General features: G+C 44.6%; 1 protein-coding gene across 1 annotated transcript in view; it reads left to right on the forward strand.

The window, feature by feature from the left end:
* The first annotated feature begins 4,906 nt into the window (after positions 1–4,906).
* PEX7 (peroxisomal biogenesis factor 7) overlaps positions 4,907–22,526 on the forward strand; it is a 54,387-nt gene continuing 36,767 nt past the window's right edge. The window contains exons 1-5 of the mRNA XM_068150349.1: positions 4,907–5,084; positions 6,247–6,304; positions 7,312–7,462; positions 13,289–13,366; positions 14,908–15,016. Of these exons, the coding sequence (XP_068006450.1) occupies positions 4,955–5,084; positions 6,247–6,304; positions 7,312–7,462; positions 13,289–13,366; positions 14,908–15,016 (526 nt within the window). The 5' untranslated portion in view covers positions 4,907–4,954. The remainder of the gene's footprint in view (positions 5,085–6,246; positions 6,305–7,311; positions 7,463–13,288; positions 13,367–14,907; positions 15,017–22,526) is intronic.

A 22,526-nucleotide genomic window follows, 5' to 3' on the forward strand; every position in this document is an offset into this window, starting at 1 on the left:
TGTATCTAAAAACTGTCCTAAAAAGTTAGACTTAATATATCACTGTAGAAAATCAGAAGCAGACTCTGCTCTGGTGAGACCTCATCTGGGCTACTGTGTACAGGTCTGGAGCCCTCAGTATAGGAAAGACATGGATCTGATGGAGCAGGTCCACAGGAGGGCCACAAAAATGATCAGGGAGTCGGAGCACCTCTGCTAGGAGCTGGGGCTGTTCAGCCTGGAGAGGAGGAGGCTTTGGGAAGCCCTAGTATCAGCCTTCCAGTACCTGGAGGGGGCCTGCAAGAAGTATGCAGAGAGACTGTTTACAAAGGCCTGCAGTGACAGGACAAGGGGCAATGGCTTCAAACTAAAGAAGAGCAGATTTAGATTGGATGTTAGGAACGAGTTCCTTACTATGAGGGTAGTGGAACACTGGAACAGGTTGCCCTTGGAGGTGGTTGAGGCCCCATTCCTGAGGCTCGATGAGGCCCTGGGCAACCTGATCTAGTTGAGGATGTCCCTGCTGACTGCAGGGAGGTTGGACTAGATGACCTTTGAAGGTCCCTTCTGGCCCAGAACATACCATGATTCTATCATTTATGTGCAATGGAGACAGGGCAATAGTTTGTTATGAGGCAGTCAGCTCCCACTCTTTAAGAAGTCAATCTGAGACTGCTGAACATTTAAAGCAATATTTAAGTACATAGGTGCAGGTAAATAGAAACTGGGGACTGTTGTGCAGGGATGCAGCTGACCATGGAACAGTAATAACAGGAGAAATCCACTTACCAAATGATGTCATTGTGCACATAAATGGCAGTCAGCAAAAAATCTTGCAGCAATGTGGATACATCATTGGGGATGGATATTTCTTCAGTCAAGACTCTCCTTGGAGGCCTTGCCTGGTGAGTGTGGTGAAGAATGTGCACTGCTCTTGCTTCATACCCTTTCCCCCCAAAGGAACTCTCACATTTATTTCTAAATCTCTTAGTCTAAATCTTGCTCTGCTCCAGCATCTTTCCCTCCTCTTGCTTTTGTCCTTTTAAACTCACCAAAAAGTCTCCCTGTGCTAACTTCCTTTTCCTTCCAACTTCTACAACTCTCATCTTCCCCACATGAAGGGGCTCTTTTCCCTTTGTATTCATTCTTGCAGGTCCCTTGATTACTTTATTTTCACTGTTGCCAGTTTTGTAATATTATCAGGAACCTTGGGGACACTAAATGTTCCTTGGAAAACTTCAATTTGTGCAGCCTTATGACTGTACAGGAATTTCAGCTGAGAACATCTCTGTGTTTCTAGTAGCCACTGAGCATTCCCCGTTGTAGAAGGAAAACTAGATAGCATGAAGCCGAATAAATGGCTCAGTAACTACATGGCAGAAAAAAGTTTACAGCAGTCCCCAAGTATTTTAGGTGTTTAAAGCTTCCTGTCCTTGCACATGGGGATATAGCTCACAATATACTTTCTATGGTAAAAAAGCTCTTTCCACAACGTCTTTAAATGCTTGGACCTGAGCCTTCCTGATAACTGTTTTGGCCCACTAGCAAAGGCTTTTGTAAGGATTCGTGTATACAGCAGTAATGCTTACCAGCCCTGGTCAAAGCTAAGCTAGCTCTCAGCCACCAAGCTGAGGAAACGAGGGACATCTGTTCCTAACAGAACAGGATGTGGAGATGTTGCTGTAAGCATCTCAACCACGTATTCTAATGCTAACGAGGGGTATGATTGTGAGCTGCACTCAGAGAAGTGGCTGCAGTATAAATATAGCCTAAAAAGAACAAACTAAGCAACTTCTTCTATTTTTTTTTTTTTTTCTCTCCTTCAAGTGATGCTGTTTAGGCAAAAAAAAAGAAATAATGTCAGTGTAGGAGGGAAATTTTTGAGAACTGAGGGCTTCGTTTTTCCGTGGAACATGACTGCCATCTACCGCTGCAGGTGGGATATGTCTGTTCGGCGACGGTGGAAAACGCTGGCTGGCAGACCATCCGGTTTCAATAGCTGCATAAAAAATGCTACTGTGATAGGTCATCCTTCGTGTTTTTTTCATTTACTCAGCTGCCCGGGAGCTGTGGAGGAAATACAGTCATGTTCAGCAGTTTTGGGCTTTGGAGCCCCTCTCTCTTTGCCTGTAAAATAGCTTTTGTTTCTTTAGTTGTTCTACCTTGAAATCTTCCGTGCAAATAATTTCATTCACTGTAATATTTTGTTTCTTACTTCTAAGGATCATCAAAACCCCAACTCACAAACTTATCTGTGAAAAACAAAAAGGTTTCAAGAATTTGGCCTTCTCTCAGGACTTCCTTGTAACCTTTTACCTACTTCTTGATCTTCACATCTACAAAAATTCTTTTAATCTGGCTTTGAAAGAAAGCTGCGCCACTGATAAGAACTGCTTCCTGTTTGCATAATCCCTTTGTGGAATTTCCCTCATTACAAAAGATCAACTGGATTTGAAAATGCACTTGATGAAACCTTTCTGATACTCAGATATATCCACGATAAAACATCTATACAGTAACAGGACTTTACACCATCAAGCACTTAACTCACAAAGGACAGTGCCCAGATTTACTTACTGCGCCACTGTGGTGGCTTTGTATCTCTTCAAACGTCATTACTGATATCTCAGTGACAAAGGGCAATTACTTGTAAAAACACTTGCTCAGAACATTGTCTTCTAACTTGAACTACACAGAGGCTAAAAATGGTGGAATTTGGCCAGCAGCAGCCAATTCAGTGAAGTATTCCTTTGTCCCAGGGTTAATAAATCTGATTTCATATGATGTCTGTCAGTAAATTCAGCCTATAAATTGCCAGTTGTGAGGCCTTGAGAGCTGCTGTGATAATCCAAAGGATGCACTAAACTGAGCTTCACTTGCACTGATTGATTTTATTCTAAAATCTTGGAAGTTGCTTGACAAAAGTATGTTTTCATTTTTTACCATGAGCTCAAATAATTAGTGGAACTGCCCAATTCAGTGACCTGCCTTTGAGTGCAAGTTTAAGCATTCAGCCATCTGTGTGACTTTACATTAGATTTTTCAGTCGTTTAAATATAAGGCTGAATAGCAGGAATACATAAACATCCTCTAAGCTCCATCATGTAACCTTGATTAAATAGTCTGATTCACCTTTGCTGTACCTTCCTAAAGCACAGATTAATACTTTTGCTTTTTTTTTTTTTGTATTTTCATATTTTACACATATAGACAAGTCATTATAATGAATTTGTGATAATGAATTTGTGTTTGTGTCAAACTGGAATTTCAGTGTCTGTATTTTCAAGTCCTGTACATCACACAGAATGGAGTAAAAGAAAAGCTGCAGTTGCAACTCTGCTAAAGTATTTTGTAAGCTCGGACTGCCCTCTTCCCCCACTCCCCTTCCCTTCAAAGGCAAAATTCCCACTATAGTATCATAGTATCAGTCAGGGTTGGAAGGGACCACAAGGATCATCTAGTTCCAACCCCCCTGCCATGGGCAAGGACACCCCACACTAGATCAGGCTGGCCAGAGCCTCATCCAGCCTGCTCTTAAACACCTCCAGGGACGGGGCCTCAACCACCTCCCTGGACAACACCACTCTCACGGTGAAGAACTTTCTCCTCACATCCAGCCTGATTTAAACTGACTTAAACAGAAGTTGACACAAGCGTAAGAAAATGTGAGTTTGTTTAGAAATGGTCTTCCATAAAGCGTAACTGCATCACAAGAAGAATGATAAAATACAAAGACATATTCAAGAAATTAGAGGATGACATAGAAGAGCTTTTCAAAAGGAAAAATGAGAGGCAGCATATCTACTTATATCATAGAATCATAGAATTGTTAGGGTTGGAAGGAACCTCAAGGATCACCTAGTTCCAACTGCCCTGCCACGAGCAGGGACACCTCACGCTAGATCAGGTTGCTCAGAGCCACATCCAGCCTGGCCTTAAAAACCTCCACAGATGAGGCTTCTACCACCTCCCTGGGCAACCTGTTCCAGGGTCTCACCACCCTCATGGTGAAGAACTTCTTCCTAACATCCAGTCTGAATCTACTCACTTCTAGTTTTGATCCATTCCCCCTACTCCTATCACTATCTGACATCCTAAAAAGTTCCTCACCAGCTTTCTTGTAGGTCCCCTTCAGATACTGGAAGGCCACAATTAGGTCTCCTTAGAGCCTTCTCTTCTCCAACTCCTTCAGTCTGTCCTCACAGGAGAGGTGCTCCAGCCCTCTGATCATCCTCGTGGCCCTTCTCTGGACACGTTCCAGCACGTCCAGATCGTCCTGGTAAAAGGGGCTCCAGAACTGGACACAGTACTCCATGCACCCAAGCCAACAAACACACAGCAAGCTGACTTATGTCTTATATAGCATATATTTAAAAACAAACAAACAAGTTTCTAAAGTTTGACACCTATTTACTTAGCACTAGAAGGAGATTTTGCACAATTTGTTTATCGTGGGAATCAGCTGTTGAGTGGTAGGAGGCCTGCTATGGGCCTGATGACCTGTAATTATGCGTCACACGGGGGTACGTACGAAAGCACAACAGTATCAAACTATAATTTTCCTATTAGGCTCCCCGAAGCTTTCAGCTTTCCTCGGTAGAGATCAGAGGACAAGGCTACACCAGAGGAATAAGCCACTGAGGCGCAAGGCTGCCACGCTCAGAGTCGGTTAGTGTGGACCCGGCAGCCGCCAGGCGCTGCTGACGAGGCAGAGCGGGACGACTACTCAGCGCCAGCACCGACTTTCCGGGAGCCCAAGGGAACCTCCGAACCAGCGGGGTTTCGCATCTCCGGTCAAACCCGCCGATGCCAGTCCAGAACGACGGAGTCGGCGCGACCAGCCGCGTGACAATGTACCCTTAGCAAAGATGGCGGCGGCCCTACGGCTTCAGCACCGCCCGGCGGGCGGCGCGCTTCCGGCGCGGGCTTGCGCGCGGCGGCTCCTCCGCGTCTCAGCCGGGGCCCGGGTAGGGCCATGGGCACGGCGGGCCCTAATGGTGGCGGTGTCCTGCGGTTGCCTGGGCTGCACGGCTATGCGGTGGAGTTCTCGCCCTACTGGCCGGGGCGCGTGGCCTGCGCCGCCTCACAGTACTACGGCATCGCAGGTGCGGGCGGGGCGGTGGGGTAATGGTTAACGTGTGTTTCCCGCCGGCGGCTCCTCAGCGGGGCCCGCCCGTGCCTGGAAATTCGGATGTCCGGAAGGACAGTCAGTGTCTTAAACGCGTTTGGGGGTTTCCCTTTGCGTTGCTTTTGTTTTGCTTTGGTAGAGCTTGTACGTTGTGCTCGGGCTGGGGTTAGCACCGGAGCAGACCGCAGCCTGGTGCTTGCCTCTGACGGCCACGACCTGCCCGTTCTCCGGCATACGAAAATACAAACCCTCTGTTTCGGTGGTGTTTTTTTCGCAAGACATTCTCACAGGAGTACTGATTGTATAGAGTTGATAATAAATTTAGTGCTAGAAACATACACGGTGCGAATGGAATGTCGGAAAATATTTCCTCCTCAAAATGTTAGCTGCTCCAGTCTCAGTCACTGCATGTCCACAGGGGCCCCGGTGCCGTTGTCGTCCTGATGAAGATTCAGGCAGAGCTTTTCTCAACACTCAAAACTTTTTCCAGTGGGAATATTCCTCCTAAAGCATTCAATTTAAACAAAATTTCTAAAGGTGGAATTGCATTGATGATGATCTGCAAGGTCACTTCCAAACCTGGTCCATCCCATCCCATCCCATCCCATCCCATCCCATCCCATCCCATCCCATCCCATCCTATCCTATCCTATCCTATCCTATCCTATCCTATCCTATCCAATCCTCTGGTCATATAGAAAAGCACTACTCATGCATGTTTTCTCAGAACAGAATTGTTTAATTTCTTGATGAGCTGTCTTCATATTACTAGATTCAAAGGGAGTGGAAGGTGAAAAGGTGTTCTTATCAACAAGTTAAAAGGAAACCCCATGCTGGTATGTCTGTAACGAAGCTCACGGGGAACATGCATTTTAATGCTTTGTGAGTTGTTTCGTTTACCAACCTAAGCTACAGGTAATGCTGGAGGTAAAATAAGACAGACACAAAACCAAAAACCAACCACCACAACTCAATCTAGTGCAAATTAAATACATGTTTATTTGTGCTGCTGATTGTTTGGCCTCTTAAAAGTTCACATGCCCTTTCTGTCTGTACACTGAAGCTGCCTGAAGACCACAGTAGCATCCTTTGGCGTGGGGGAACTAGCTGTGATGTTTTGCTTTATTTTGCTGGTTTAGGTTGTGGAACTCTGGCAGTGCTGGAACAAAATGAAGCTGGGATTGTTCTGCTTAGGAGGTAACAGGTTTAAGTTTTCATTTTGCAAGGGAAAAATTTACATACCTGTGAGTGCAACACACAAGCCAAATATTTTGGGTTATTAGTAATAAGTATTATATTCATGCTACAGTACCTATTGATTTTGTATGCAAATGATATGTTTGTGTTTGTATGCAAATGATAATTTTACATTGCATAGTAGTGTAAATTGGTTTATAGAAAACTGACAGTGTAAATTACAAGCAGCCTCTCTGCCCTAGTGTGAAAGTAAAAGTTGTAGCTATTCAGGAACAGTTCATTGCCACCTGCATTTATGCCCATATGATTTACTTGTACAGAAAATAGAGCAGGAAGCTGCATAAACTCATGGAGCTTCTCCCTAGAAGATGGAATATTCTAAGGATTTGAGAGGAGTTCTATTTGTGTTCTGGATGGTAGGAGAAAAAAGGTTAAGAAGGAGGAGATTTCATACTATCATTGACCCAATTTGTTTGTTTTTTATAATAAAATTTTGAAGGAGATGTTAAGAGAGCTGAAATAGATGTGTTTAACAAGTAATTGGTCATATTCAACAAAACTGGAAGTGTAAAGGTCTTTAATATGGTCATGACTGTCTGTCTGTTTGGTTGGTTTTTTTTCATGGTGATTCAAGTTTCCTAATGGTGTTGTGAATTGGATAGAGCTCCCTCAACACAGTTCTATTTCCATGACAAAGGGCTTCTACCTCTGTAGCAACATGCTAAACAAACTGTAGAAGATAGTGAGATGTGGTACCTCCCTTTCTGTTTGTCTGTATGAGAGGTCTTTGGCTCATTTATGCTTTAACTTAACATCTCCTGGCATACAGTTGTGAAAGTTGATATATAACAATTAAGTTAATAGTGAGCAGATTTACTGGAAACTCAAGTATATTAAAATGCTGTTTAAAATGGATGATTTAAAGAAGTACTATTTTTGCATGTATCTAGTTCAGAGTTTTGTGTTGTTCACTCTCACACACAAGTATCTTTGCTGTTTCAACTTAGTTTTGACTGGAACGATGGCCTGTTTGATGTGACCTGGAGTGAGAATAATGAACATGTGTTGATCACTTCTAGTGGAGATGGATCCCTGCAAATCTGGGATACAACTAAAACCAAAGGTCCACTGCAAGTCTATAAAGAGCACACCCAGGAGGTAAACCAGGCAAACATAAACCTAATGTTGGAATTACTGAAAGATTTGTGGATTTACATTCAAAAGTGGGGTTGCCTATTTTTTAACTTTGCATCTGTGGTTTGGGTTTGTAGCAATGTTACTTTGAATATAAAGTGAATTACCCATTATACACCTGCATATGTACGTTCATGTGCTGCAGTATGCATCACTTAACTGCATAAATCTAATATATTCAGAAATAGTGTTTGTGGTTTCTTGTATGCACTCGTATGGTGTGAATGTACTGCAGCCATCCTGTGATTTTGAGAGAGCATTGTTGGATAGGTCTAAATCAGACAGCTAATGTGTATAGCAGTATTATCCTTGAGGATATATTCTTGAGGATAATGTGAGTGATGCATGTTATGCAGATCTTTAGGACTTCTGTTGTAGCTGGAAATTGCTTATCTTTTTCCATAGAATCCTAGAATCAAGGTTGGAAAAGACCTCAAAGATCATCAAGTCCAACCTGTGAAGTCCAACCTGGTTGTATTATGATGATGATGATGATGATGATGATGATGATTATTATTACTACTACTACTAGACCATGGCATCTAGTGCCACGACCAGTCCCCTCTTGAACACCTCCAGGGACGGTGACTCCACCACCTCCCTGGGCAGCACATTCCAATGCGTAACAACTCTCTCTGTGAAGAACTTTCTCCTCACCTCGAGCCTAAAGTTCCCCTGGCACAGCTTAGTGTCTATGAAATTCTACCTGATTAACAGCATGTATTATTTTATCTTTGATTTGGTACTGTTGCATTTTATTTTCTTTGAATCTCAAACTCTTTATGCCATATGATATGGCTAGGAAAAAATGTTATACTAATACATTCATAAATGTATTTCCACATTTTTAAGGACATTTATGCTTTAGTGTATTTGCCTTCAAGTGATCTTTTTTTCCTAACTTTTTCATGCTTTTATTCTTATTCACTTCTGTCAAGTCTTTGAATTTCAGATGCAAGCCATTTTATTCTGCATTATTTACACTTTATATGAATAACATACAGTACCAGAACAAGAGGACACAGTCTCAGGCTGCACCAGAGGAGGTTCAGGTTGGATATTAGGAAGAAGTTCTATACAGAAAGAGTGATTGCCCATTGGAATGGGCTGCCCAGGGAGGTGGTGGAGTTGCTGTCATTGGAGGTGTTCAGGAGGAGACTTGATGGGGTGCTTGGTGCCATGGGTTAGCTGTTTGGGTGGGTTGGATTGGTTGATGGGTTGGACGTGATGATCTTGAAGGTCTCTTCCAACCTGGTTTGGTTTATTCTAAATAAAGGTTTATTCTAAACATAAATCTGAATAAAATAATCAGTTGGGTATATAGTTGGTGAAAAATGATGGAGGAAATCAGACTGGATCTTAGGAAGAAGTTCTTCAGTATGAGGGTGATGGGACTCTGGAACAGGCTGCCCAGGGAGGTTGTAGATACCTCCTGCCTGTGGGTGATTAAGGCTAGGTTAGATGAGGCCTTGAGCTGCTGAGACTAGTTGAAAGGGATCCCAGCCCAGGGCAGGGAGGTTGGAGTAGATGATCTCTAAGGTCCCTTTTAACCTAAGCCATTCTGTGAAATCCAGTTTTGCATTAAAAAAGGTTTTTCTCAGATACAAAGCACAAAATGAAAAAGCTGAGTGACTGAAATTACCTAAGTCTGTCTTCTGTACCTCATTTCTTAGTGTTGGGTTTTTTCCAACTTTGATTTAGTACATATTCTATGTAAATAAAGAATTTTGAGATATGGGTTTGTAGTTGTGATTAGGATTTTGTGGTAGTGTTCAAAGGTGGATGGTAGTAGCAGAAAAATGTAGGCAAAGCATAGTACTAAATATATGATCTTTTTTCTCTCATTGAAATTCTGTCCATAAGTTTATTTTGGTGCTGTGACACCATCTGTTTTTGGAAGTAAACATTTCTGTGGCCAAGTCTTAGTTTAGCAGGTAGCATGGGGAGGTGGATGCATTCAACCATGAGTTAGAAAGGCAGTATAGGATGCATGGGCTGAGTGTTTATCATGAGACAGGAAAGGTTTGTACTGATTCTTTATAAACATGCCTTAAGTGGATAGGTCTCAGAAGGAATCTACCTAGTAATTTGTGGTAAACACTGGCAGACAATGCTCTTTAAAATTGTTGACTACCTTCCTAATCCTTAATCCCTGTCTGACATTTCTAATGACAATTTTATCGCTGCATTTTACAATACTTCAGAGGCAAGATTGACAAGGATCCCACTCTTGTTTTCTAAGTGGGGTTGTTTTTCATCTTCAAAAAACAATGTGCATTTTTAATGTAAAATTGCATCTTTATTATCAAAAGACAATGAGTTTTCTTCCAGCACTAACCAAATGCTGAATCTCATTAATAAGTTAGTCTAATTTACTTTAGTTTTGATGAGATCTCACTGGAATGTGAGACAATAGACTGCTTGAATTAGGTTAGTCTTGTAAAGTTAGCCTGATCATGCATTTTTTAATTACTTTTTATGGTTTTGTAACTGTTCCTCATCTTCTCATCTTGCCTGGGGAATTGCTTGCCACTGTTTAGGCATAAACTAGCATTAATGTGTGTTGTGATCGAAGATAAAATACTAAAAGATTCACAACTAAGGTTTATGCTGTGTTTAGTCTTTCCCAGTTGCTCAACACAGCTTCCATTGAGGTGGCTGTACATTTATGTTGCAGGATAGCATGAAAAGGAAAGAAGAATGAAAAGGAACCTTTTGTGGTCCTCCCCACCTCCTTCTTTTCATTCTCTTCCCACAACCTGGACCTGTCACGTGGAAATGGAAAAGAGCTTTTCTTTTTCTGAATCTGTTGTCTGTTCTGTTCATAATTCTTGACCAAATGAGAATTTGCCCAGGTCCCTTTGCCTCTGATGGAGTTGCAGTGTGCTGGGCAGTCCCAGCCACATCTGTTACATGAACACAGTCCCTTGTTGCAACACATGTTCAACAGGTGCTATGTTCTGATAGCTTGTGAGCGAGTTGTAAACATTATGTGTGCTTTGCCTTACCTGTGCAGTAGACCTGCCCCGAACAGGGGCTAGGTGAGTTGTGTGATGCAGGTGCATATTTCTCAGACTTGCTTTTTTCTGGAAGATGTTGGATGTGAACATGTGAATGAGACACATCCATCTGAGCTGATTTCATAGGACTTTGGTGTCAAAGAGGCATACTATGTAGTGGTACATTTAGGAGCATTTCCAAAGAGCAACATTGTAGGAGTTGGAACCCACGCCATCAGACAGACTCAGGGAGAATGGAAGAGACTAATGCTTGTGAGGAACTCAGGAGCCACTTCAGAAACTGGGATGTCTTCCATTATTAAAATATGGGCATGTACCTGTGTGTTGTCTTTGTTGTTATTTTAATGGCAGAAGCCAGGTTGAAAGGGAAGGTGCTTTGATGAGCTTGAGTACTGTAGTTAGCTGGCAAAGGTGGAAAAAGACAGGAGGTAAAGGCATGGTTTGGAAAAACAAACAGAAGAATTGACCCTGAGTTTGCTGTTTGGCTTTTGTGGTTGCTGTCTGAGTGTCTGGTACATTTAGATTATAAATTCCTCAAGGAAGGGAGCTAGCACAAAATGATGCTGGAGCACCATTTTGTATATGGGAAGCAGTACATTGTAGAAAAGGAAAGATGCAGGTAATGCACTTTGGTTTTCTGCAGACAGTGGTTGCTTTCCACTTAGGGAATAGAATAGAATAGAATAGAATAGAATAGAATAGAATAGAATAGAATAGAATAGAATAGAATAGAATAGAATAGAATAGAATAGGTTGGAAGAGACCTTCAAGATCATCACATCCAACCCGTCAACCAATCCAACCCACCTAAACGACTAACCCATGGCACCAAGCACCCCATCAAGTCTCCTCCTGGACACCTTCAATGGTGGTGACTCCACCACCTCCCTGGGCAGCCCATCCCAATGGCCAATCACTCTCTCTGTATAGAACTTCTTCCTAAGATCCAGCCTAAACCTCCCCTGGTGCAGCTTGAGACTGTGTCTCCTTGTTCTGGTGCTGGTTGCCTGGGAGAAGAGACCAAGCCCTTCCTGTCTACAACTACCTGAAAGGTCCCTTCCCACCCCTAACATTACGTGATCCTGTGAAACTGTCAGAGAAGAAAGGGAGCTTATTTCAACTATGCAATGAAAAGTAATTTTCCTAGGGAAGTTGAGATTTTCACTTTATTTGTTTAAGGATATGAGTGCTAAAAAAAGTGTCATAGAACCTGGAAAAGATGCACATCAGAAGTATTTTGTGGCTTGTATTTCTTATGAGAGTTACATACGAAAAGGTATTTATTGTTAGTCAGCTGAAACCTCAAAGTCAACTCCATAGTCAGCTGTGAAAAGAGAGAGCACCTCTACATGACTAGTGCTTAACTGTAGATATTTGAATAAATTTGGATCCAAGGTATGAGATCAGTCTCAGTTATGGGTTTTTACAGTGGTAGAAGCTTATAGACATGATGGGTCTGTGTAGATTTTGATCCTTCTATGATCAGGTGACCCGCCTGGTGGATGTGGTCTACCTGGACTCCAGCAAGGCCTTTGACACCGTCCCCCACAGCAAACTGCTGTCTAAGCTGTCAGCTCATGGCTTGGACCACAACACTCTGTGCTGGGTTAGGAACTGGCTGGATGGCCGAGCCCAGAGAGTGGTGGTGAATGGTGCCACATCCAGCTGGCGGCCAGTCACTAGTGGTGTCCCCCAGGGATCAGTGCTGAGCCCCATCCTCTTTAACATCTTCATTGATGATCTGGATGAGGGGATTGAGTCAGTCATCAGTAAATTTGCAGATGACACCAAGCTGGGAGCAGGTGTTGATCTGTTAGATGGCAGAAGGGCTCTGCAGAGGGACCTCAGCCGACTGGAGAGATGGGCAGAGTCCAACATGATGTCATTCAAAAAGTTCAAGTGCCAAGTGCTGCACTTTGGCCATGGCAACCCCATGCAGAGCTACAGGCTGGGGTCAGAGAGGCTGGAGAGCTCCCAAACAGAGAGGGACCTGGGGGTGCTGATCGACAGCTGCCTGAACATGAGCCAGCCGTGTGCTCAGGTGGCCAAGAAGGCCAATGGCATCCTGGCCTGCATTAGGAATAGTGTGGCCAGCAGGAGCAGGGAAGTCATTGTACCCCTGTGCTCAGCACTGGTTAGGCCACACCTGGAGTACTGTGTCCAGTTCTGGGCCCCTCAGTTTAAGAAGGACATTGAAACACTTGAACGTGTCCAGAGAAGGGCAACAGGGCTGGTGAGAGGCCTTGAGCACAGCCCTGTGAGGAGAGGCTGAGGGAGCTCGAGGTGAGGAGAAAGTTCTTCACTGAGAGAGTCGTTCGCTATTGGAATGGGCTGCCCAGGGAGGTGGTGGAGTCGCTGTCCCTGGAAGTGTTCAAGAGGGGATTGGATGTGGCACTTGCTGCCATGATCTAGTCATGTGGTCTGTGGTGACGGGTTGGACTTGATGATCTTTGAGGTCTCTTCCAACCTTGGTGATACTGTGATACAACTTTTCTTTTTGCCCTCTATTTTGGCCAATATTTACTTTTTTTTAACTACTTCTCTGAGCCTGTTTGTACCTTGAATGCCAGGCTGAGCTGTAAAATTTAAATGTGTTTTTCAAATAAGTGTCTTTGGTATCAGCTTTGTAGTGCTTGATTGGTGTGGGTTTTTTTAGCTGATCATGACACAATCTGCAAATCCAAGTCTTTTTCATGAAACTTTGTCTACCTGGAGTCTCAAACTTTTATTTAGTGCTGTTTCTAAACTAGACTTGTTATATTGTTTACAGGCATATAGTGTTGACTGGAGCCAAACCAGAGGGGAGCAGCTAGTGGTGTCTGGTTCATGGGATCAAACAGCCAAGCTGGTATGTTGGTGTTGGTGAAGGTGACAATTGTGATTTGTTTTGGACATGATAGTTCTTTGTGTTAAGAAACAACACTGATGCACCATTCCTCTTTATTTTTACATTGAGGCTTAAATGCTGTTTTAACTGAGATGTTGCTTTATCCCTCAGTTGATACTAGTTTAAGTATCATAAAATCATAGAATTAGTCAGGGTTGGAAGGGACCACAAGGATCATCTAGTTCCAACCCCCCTGCCATGGGCAGGGACACCCCACACTAGGTCAGGCTGGCCAGAACCTCGTCCAGCCTGGTCTTAAACTCCTCCAGGGATGGGGCCTCAACCACTTCCCTGGACAACCCATTCCAGGGCTTCACCACTCTCATGGTGAAGAACTTCTTCCTCATGTCCAGTCTGAATCTCCCCACCTCCAGCTTCATTCCATTCCCCCTAGTCCTATCACTACCTGATACCCTGAGAAGTCCCTCCCCAGCCTTCCTGTAGGCCCCCTTCAGATACTAGAAGGCCACAATTAGGTCACCTTGGAGCCTTCTCTTCTCCAGACTGAACAGCCCCAACTCCTTCAGTCTGTCCTCATAGGAGAGGTACTCCAGCCCTCTGATCATCCTCGTGGCCCTTCTCTGGACACGCTCCAGCATGTCCATATCCTACTCATCTCTGGTGAGACCCCACCTGGAGTACTGCATCCAGTACTGCATCCAGCCCCCCAAGGGGCTCCAGAACTGGACACAGTACTCCAGGTGGGGTCTCACCAGAGCTGAGCAGAGGGGGAGAATAACCTCCCTTGACCTGCTGGCCACACTTCTCCTGATGCAGCCCAGGATCTGATTGGCCTTCTGGGCTGCAAGTGCACACTGAGAGCTCATGTTGAGCTTCTCATCCACCAGCACCCCCAAGTCCTTCTCCTGCATGCTGCTTTCCAGCCAGTCACTGCCCAGCCTGTATTTGTGCCTGGGATTGCCTCGACCCAGATGCAGGACCCTGCACTTGCTCTTACTGAACTTCATGAGGTTGGCTTGTGCCCACCTCTCCAGCCTGTCAAGGTCCCTCTGGATGGCCTCCCTTCCCTCCAGCGTGTCTGCTGCACCACACAGCTTGGTGTCATCAGCAAACCTGCTGAGGGTGCACTCAATGCCACTGTCCATGTCACCCACAAAGATGTTGGACAAGACAGGTCCCAGGACTGATCCCTGAGGGACTCCGCTTGTCACTGGCCTCCACTGGGACATGGAGCCATTGACAGCCACTCTTTGGGTGCGGCCATCAAGCCAGTTCCTTATCCATCTAGTGGTCCACCCATCAAACCCATGTGTCACCAGTTTGGAGACCAGGATGTGGTGCGGGACAGTGTGGAAGGCTTTGTTCAGGTCCAGGTAAACGACATCAGTATGCAAATGCTTTTCGTGATACATGGTACAAAGAATTTTATTTAGTCCTTTCTGTATGCATAAAGCTTTTGTATGTATGAAACCTTTTCCTTATTGAATGTGTGCCTTAATGTTGGTTTTGTGTTTCATTTTGTTTTTTTCCACTTTATTCAGTGGGATCCAGCAGTGGGGAAGTCATTATGCACTTTTAAAGGCCACGAAGGGGTTGTTTACAGCACTATATGGTCTCCACACATCCCAGGCTGTTTTGCCTCTGCCTCAGGTAAACATAATGGTAAAGGAGTTCTTGCACCCAAAAAAACCCTTTTATTTTTTTTACTTGGATTAGTTCAGCACTTTGTCCAGCAGATGGTGGGTGTGTATCACACCGAAAAATGGGAAGAAGAAAAGATAAACATATTGGTGGAGTGGGACTTGTAGGTTCTGTTATGATCTGTAAATCACCCTCATGGCCATTTAGACAAAGATCAGCAGATTTCTAGCAGTCACTTCAATGGCCTTGCAGCAATTTTTCCTGTTATTTCATCTGGCTCTTTCATTCATCTCACTGTTGTTACTGGCTACTAAATAATGCTTTGTTTTCATAGTTTCATAGTTTCATAGTTTCATAGTTTCATTCAGGGTTGGAAGGGACCACAAGGATCATCTAGTTCCAACCCCCCTGCCATGGGCAGGGACACCCCACACTAGATCAGGCTGGACAGAGCCTCATCCAGCCTGGGCTTAAACACCTCCAGGGACGGGGCCTCGACCACCTCCCTGGACAACCCATTCCAGGGTTTCACCACTCTCATGGTGAAGAACCTCCTCCTCACATCTAGCCTGAATCTCCCCACCTCCAGCTTCATTCCATTCCCCCTAGTCCTATCACTACCTGAGATCCTGAGAAGTCCTTCCCCAGCCTTCCTGTAGGCCCCTTTCAGATACTGGAAGGCGACAATTAGGTCACCTCGGAGCCTTCTCTTCTGCAGACTGAACAGCCCCAACTCCTTCAGTCTGTCCTCATAGGAGAGGTGCTCCAGCCCTCTGATCATCCTTGTGGCCCTTCTCTGGACACGTTCCAGCACCTCCATATCCCTCTTGTAATAGGGGCTCCAGAACTGGACACAGTACTCCAGGTGGGGTCTCACCAGGGCTGAGTAGATGGGGAGGATCACCTCCCTCGACCTGCTAGCCACACTTCTCCTGATGCAGCCCAGGATCTGATTGGCTTTGCGGGCTGCAAGTGCACACTGAGAGCTCATGTTGAGCTTTTTGTCCACCAGCACCCCCAAGTCTCTCTCTTCAGGGCTACTTTCCAGCCAGTCACTGCCCAGCCTGTATTTGTGCCTGGGATTGCCTCGACCCAGATGCAGGACCCTGCACTTGCTCTTATTGAACTTCATGAGGTTGGCCTGTGCCCACCTCTCCAGCCTGTCAAGGTCCCTCTGGATGGCCTCCCTTCCCTCCAGCGTGTCTGCTGCACCACACAGCTTGGTGTCATCAGCAAACTTGCTGAGGGTGCACTCAATGCCACTGTCCATGGCACCCACAAAGATGTTGAATAAGACAGGTCCCAGGACTGATCCCTGAGGGACTCCGCTTGTCACTGGCCTCCACTGGGACATGGAGCCATTGACAGCCACTCTTTGGGTGCGGCCATCAAGCCAGTTCCTTATCCATCTAGTGGTCCACCAATCAAACCCATGTGTCACCAGTTTGGAGACCAGGATGTGGTGCGGGACAGTGTGGAAGGCTTTGCTCAGGTCCAGGTAAACGACATCAGTTGCTCGCCCCTCATCTATTAATTTTGTCACCTGCTCATAGAAGGCCACCAGGTTGGTCAGGCAGGATTTGCCCTTGGTGAAGCCATGCTGACTGTTCCCAATCACCTCTTCACTATTCTTTTGAGCGAGTAGTGACTCCAGGAGGATCTGCTCCATGATCTTTCCAGGCACAGAAGTGAGACTGACTGGCCTGTAGTTCCCTGGTTCCTCCTTCTTGCCCTTTTTGAAGATGGGGGCAATGTTTCCCCTTTTCCAGTCTGTGGGGACTTCACCAGATTGCCATGACTTTGTTCAGATGATCTCAAGTGTCAGTAGACTGTTAGCTGTGAGAAACATAGTTCCCATGGTACAGTTTCTTTTCAGTACTCCTGGAGGTCTGTGTCATGTTTGCTGGGAAAGGTAATTGCCAGTGCTCTGAGTCTTGCTCGTCAACACAATAATTGAGTTGAGTGTACATGGAGGCAAAGAGATTCTATGGTGAAGTGACAGTGTTTTCCAAACACTGCTCCTGCTCCAGAGACACAAGGAGAGCTCTGGGTTGAGACCTGGAGCTTAACTGCTACCTAACTGGGCAAGGGGTTCTGTGAGCCAGAGAGTTTTCATGGGAATAGAGGGGCAGTAAGACACAACCTTAATACAAATATTGTCAGATTAACTCCAGTGACTTACATTTCTTTGATTTCAAGTCTACTTCTGATTGCAGTAGGAATTGTTTAGTGCTCATATCAGGAAGGTAAGCAAATATAAATGTTTTTCTGTTACTGAAGGTGAAGAGAGACAGTGAGTACACAAGATACTGATCTTCCTTATTTTGTGGCAACTTTGATCAAAAAGTACTCCTGGCTTTCCTAGTTTGGCTGTTTCCATCTGAGACTGCTTGCAGAACTAAACTAGAATGACTAATAAGTTACATGGATTTGTGCTAACATAGTAGTGCTTGGAGGCACAGATATTTTCAAACTGAGGAGGTAGCACTTAGTGAGGTACCTATCTGATAGGATGTGCAGAAACTGACAGGATTGAGCCCTGTGTGCCATATGAGCAGTTCTGTTCAAGTGCAGCTATATACTGCAGAATACTCACTAAAGTACCATTTGGTCAAGGGTAAGTGGAGAACTGTTGTCCAGTTCTGGGCCCCTCAGTTTAAGAAGGACATCAAAAACACTTGAACGTGTCCAGAGAAGGGCAACAAGGCTGGTGAGAGGCCTTGAGCACAAGCCCTGTGAGGAGAGGCTGAGGGAGCTGGGATTGTTTAGCCTGGAGAAGAGGAGGCTCAGGGGTGACCTCATTGCCCTCTACAACTACCTGAAAGGTGGTTGTGGTCAGGAAGGGGTTGGTCTCTTCTCCCAGGCAACCAGCACCAGAACAAGAGGACACAGTCTCAAGCTATGCCAGGGGAAGTTTAGGCTTGAGGTGAGGAGAAAGTTCTTCACCAAGAGAGTCATTAGTCATTGGAATGGGCTGCCTGGGGAGGTGGTGGAGTCACCATCCCTGGAGGTGTTCAAGAGGAGATTGGACGTGGCACTTGGTGCCATGGTCTAGTCATGAGGTCTGTGGTGACAGGCTGGACTCGATGATCCTCAAGGTCTCTTCCAACCTTGGTGATACTGTGATACTGATACTGTGAGAAAACAGTGCTTGGGTTGTTTTGCAAATTCTAGGGGATTTTGTGATCTCTTCAAAGTCCTGCTCAGAAGTTTCCTCTCCATGGTAATCTTACTCATGCAAAATTTGTTATATTCTAGATGAGCAAAAGTGCTTTGCCAATCCAGCTCGTCATTTCAAATTCAATTCTCTAGGATATGAAGCCAAACTCTCTTTTAATATGTTGCCACTTGAGCAATTTTGGGAAACAGTGATTGTTGGATGCAGTATCTGGTGGTGCTTAAATTGGGTACAGCAACATACAATTGATCTGTTCTTTGAGTGAGTCAGTGGGTGCAGCTGTTGGAAGTTTTGACTAAAACACTAGAGAGTTCCTTTTCTTTTGTGAATTTCATTCTTGGAAGGGATTACTGCTGGAGCCTGAAGCTAATTGCAGTCAGTTTTCACTGCTTGTAGGATCATGGAATAGTTCAGGGGAAAAGACCTTTAAGATTGAGTCCAACCAGTAGCTTAACACTACTAAGTGTGCTGCTAAACCATGTAAGCACTGCATCTACGTGTATTTAAATACTTCCAGGGGTAATAATTCAACCACTTCCCTGGGCAACATGTTCCAGGGCTTGACAACCCTTTCAGTGAAGAAATATTTCCTAATGCCCAATCTAAACCTTCCCTGGTTTCCTCTTCTGTTGCCTGCTACTTGGGAGAACAGACAACCCTGACCTTGCTACAAGCCCCTTTCAGGTAGTTGCAGAGAGCAATGAGGTCTCCCCTCAGCCACCTTTTCTCAAAACTAAACAATCCCAGTTCCCTCACCAGCTCCTCATAAGACTTGTTCTCTAGACCTTTAACCAACTTTGTTGCCTTTCTCTGGACCTGCTTCAGCACCTCCGTCTTTCTTGTAGTGAGAGACCCAAAACTGAACACAGTATTCAAGGGGCAGTCTCACCAGTTGCTGAGTACAGTGGGACAATGGCCTTTCTAGTCCTTCTGGCCACACTATTCCTGATACAGGCCAGGATGCTGTTGGCCTTCTTGGCCACCTGGGCACACTGATGGCTCATATTAAGAGAGCTGTTGACCAACACCCCCAGGTCTTTTTCTGCTGGACAGCTTTCCAGATGCTCTCCCCCCAACCTGTAGAGTTGCCTGATTTTGTTGTGACCCAGTGTAGGACCTGGCACTTGGCTTTGTTGAATCTCATACAATTGGTCACAGCCCATTGATCCAGCCTGTTCAAGTCTCACAGTAGAACCTTCCTACCCTCGCATCCAACTCAATGTTATCTGTGTCATCTACAAACTTACCAAGGATGCACTTGATCCCCTTATCCAGATCACTGATAATCAAGAGAACAGGCCCCAGTACTGAGCCCTGGGGAACACCACATGTCCACCAACTGGATTTAACTCCATTCACCACCACTCTGAGCCCAGCCATCCAGCCAGGTTTTAACACAGGTGTATGCCAATCTAAGCCACAATCAACCAGTTTCTCCAGGAGAATGCTCTGGGACATGGTGTCAAAAGGTTTTCTAAAGTCCAGGTAAAACAACATCCACTATCTCACCCTCCTTTACTAAGTAGGTCACCTTGTCATAGAAATCAGGTTAGTCAAGCAGGACCTACCCTTCATGAACCCATGCTGACTGGGCCTGATCAACTAGCTGCTCTTTATGTGCTGTGTATTTAGAGTAAAGAAGCATATGTATGTGCTGTGCTGCCATCTCACATGTGACAGATTTAGAATATTTTTAGAATAAACCAAACCAGGTTGGAAGAGACCTTCAAGATCATCATGTCCAACCCATCAACCAATCCAACCCACCCAAACAGCTAACCCATGGCAACCCATGGCAGTGTAATGGCACTCCAGATGATCTGCTCCATTGTCTTCCCTGTGTTACTGAGGTCAGACTGAAAAATCTGTAGTTTCCCTGGATCCTCCTTCTGGCTCTTCTTGTATATGGGTATCACATTTGCTAACATCCCATCAACTGGGACCTCCCTGTTTACCCAGGATTGCTGATAAATGATATAAAGTAGCATGGTGAGCAGCTCTGCCAGCTCTCTCTACTCTTCTGGCCCCATAGGCTTGAGTGTGTCTAAGTGTCCCAGCAGGTTGCTAACCATGTCCTCTTGGATTATGGGGTCTTCATTCTGTTCCTTGTCTTCCATCTCAGGGGGCTGAGTATCCAGAAAACATCTGGTTCTACAACTGTGGCAAAGTGAGCATTCAGTACTTCAGCCTTTTCTTCAATCCTTGGTCACTATGTTTCCCCTCACATCCAGTAAATGATAGAGATTCTATTCCATTCTATTCCTATTGAGCTAAAGTTGTTGCTGTAGAAACCTCACAATCTCAACATGTTGAATTTCCAGGTCTTCCCTTCCATACACTTGCTGGAAGGATTGACCTTAAGGTTTGCGGTCTCTTCTTTGCAGCTTCGTGTTGTCTTGTAATTTACTGGCTGAAAATGTTTCTGGAGGGAAACTTTTTGTATTTCTTTCCATCTCTATTGTTTTTTTTAACTGTTTTTAATGATAGCTTTTTGCAGGGTGTTACTGCAGAGTATTGAAACATTCCCTTTTTGAAGGAGTTGCACTGCTTTAGTATTGTAATGTGTGTGCTCTTACTGTCTCTTGCTCCTCCTGTCCCCTTTCTTTCATCAAACCTCACACACACCTACTCACAACCACGTATTTACTCATGTCTTAATAGCATAAAGTCTTAGCACTTCAGGCCAGAAATTAGCTGTTTCATGTTTCAACACCTTCAAATTTTCATGTTGGCAAAATAAGGCATGTTGTTAACCATAGACAGTAAAAAATGCCAGTCTTGAAATGCTCTCAATTTAACTAATTTGAGTAAAGCAGTGCACTTAAAAAAAATATTAAAGAAAATAAGGAAAAAGGAAGGAGGTTTAGGAACCTTTTGCACCCCCCACCTCTGCTCTTTTTCTCTATCTGAATCCACATAATTGCCAGCAAAAGTTTAATTTCCACTTAAGTAATTAGGTTTTGAACACTGATTACAAAAAGACCAAGCACAACTCCAATCCACACTAAAATAGGTGCTGAGGGGGACCATTATGTTCCTAGATAACTTTTCCCTGAAGCTGATATGGTTAAATCTTTGCCTTTAAAATACAACCTTTTCTCAAGACTAGTTTGAAACCAGAAGAAGAATGCAAGTGAAGAGAATGAGAAACCTAAGACTCCAATATAAAACAGCTGAAAAATAATCTGATACTAAGTATAGTTATTTTGCTTCATTAAGTCCCTGACCTGAATACATACAGGAAAACTAAGTTTGCCTGCAGTGGACAATAAAGTGCAATTAAATTAGAGAAGATAGAGTAGAGTAGAGTAGAGTAGAGTAGAGTAGAGTAGAGTAGAGTAGAATAGAATAGAATAGAATAGAATAGAATAGAATAGAATAGAATAGAATAGAATAGACCAGGTTGGAAGAGACCTTCAAGATCATCGCGTCCAACCTATCATCCAACACCACCTAATCAACTAACCCATGCAACCAAGCACCCTGTCAAGTCCCCTTCTGAACACCTCCAGTGATGGCGATTCCACCACCTCCCCAGGCAGCCCATTCCAATGGGCAATCACTCTCTCTGTGTAGAACTTCCTCCTGACCTCCAGCCTGAACTTCCCCTGGCGCAGCTTGAAACTGTGTCCTCTTGTTCTGGTGCTGGTTGCCTGGGAGAAGAGACCAACCTCTGCCTGTTTACAACCTCCCTTCAGGTAGTTGTAGAGAGCAATAAGGTTACCCCTGAGTCTCCTCTTGTCCAGGCTAAGCAGCCCCAGCTCCCTCAGTCTTTCCTCATAGGGCTTGTGTTCCAAGCCCCTCACCAACTTTGTTGCCCTTCTCTGAACTCGTTCCAGCAAGTCAACATCCTTCCTAAACTGAGGGGCCCAGGACTGGACACAGTACTCGAGGTGTGGCCCAACCAGTGCAGTGTACAGAGGCAGAATGACCTCCCTGCTCCTGCTGGCCACACTGTTCTGTCTGTCTGATGCTTCAGTTAGGTTAGCTTTTATCCAGCATCTGAAACACTTCCATTTAACGTTTACAGGGATGTGTGAGGTACTTTTCAACGCTGTCATCTTCATGTCCAGTCGTTTAAAAAGCATGTAAATGGCTTATCATTTTATTGTTTGAAAAGGGGAGTTAATAGTAACAGAACAAACTGTTAATTCTGTCTATGTAAATAGCTGCTGTCGTGATGCCAGTACCAATTTTGAGCTGATAAAATAAGCAGGAGGTTCAGGTGTACGTGTGGCACCAACCTAGAGCCCTGGTAAATATCTGCCTTAGACTGTAAAAACAGTCATGTGCAAAATGTCATGGAAGAAGTGACATAAGTGTTCAACAGCATCTAGGGCT

Source organism: Melanerpes formicivorus, unplaced genomic scaffold (genome assembly GCF_026170545.1).
Source record: "Melanerpes formicivorus ecotype bairdi unplaced genomic scaffold, bMelFor1.0.p_v2 SCAF_2, whole genome shotgun sequence".
Taxonomy (NCBI): Eukaryota; Metazoa; Chordata; class Aves; order Piciformes; family Picidae; genus Melanerpes; species Melanerpes formicivorus.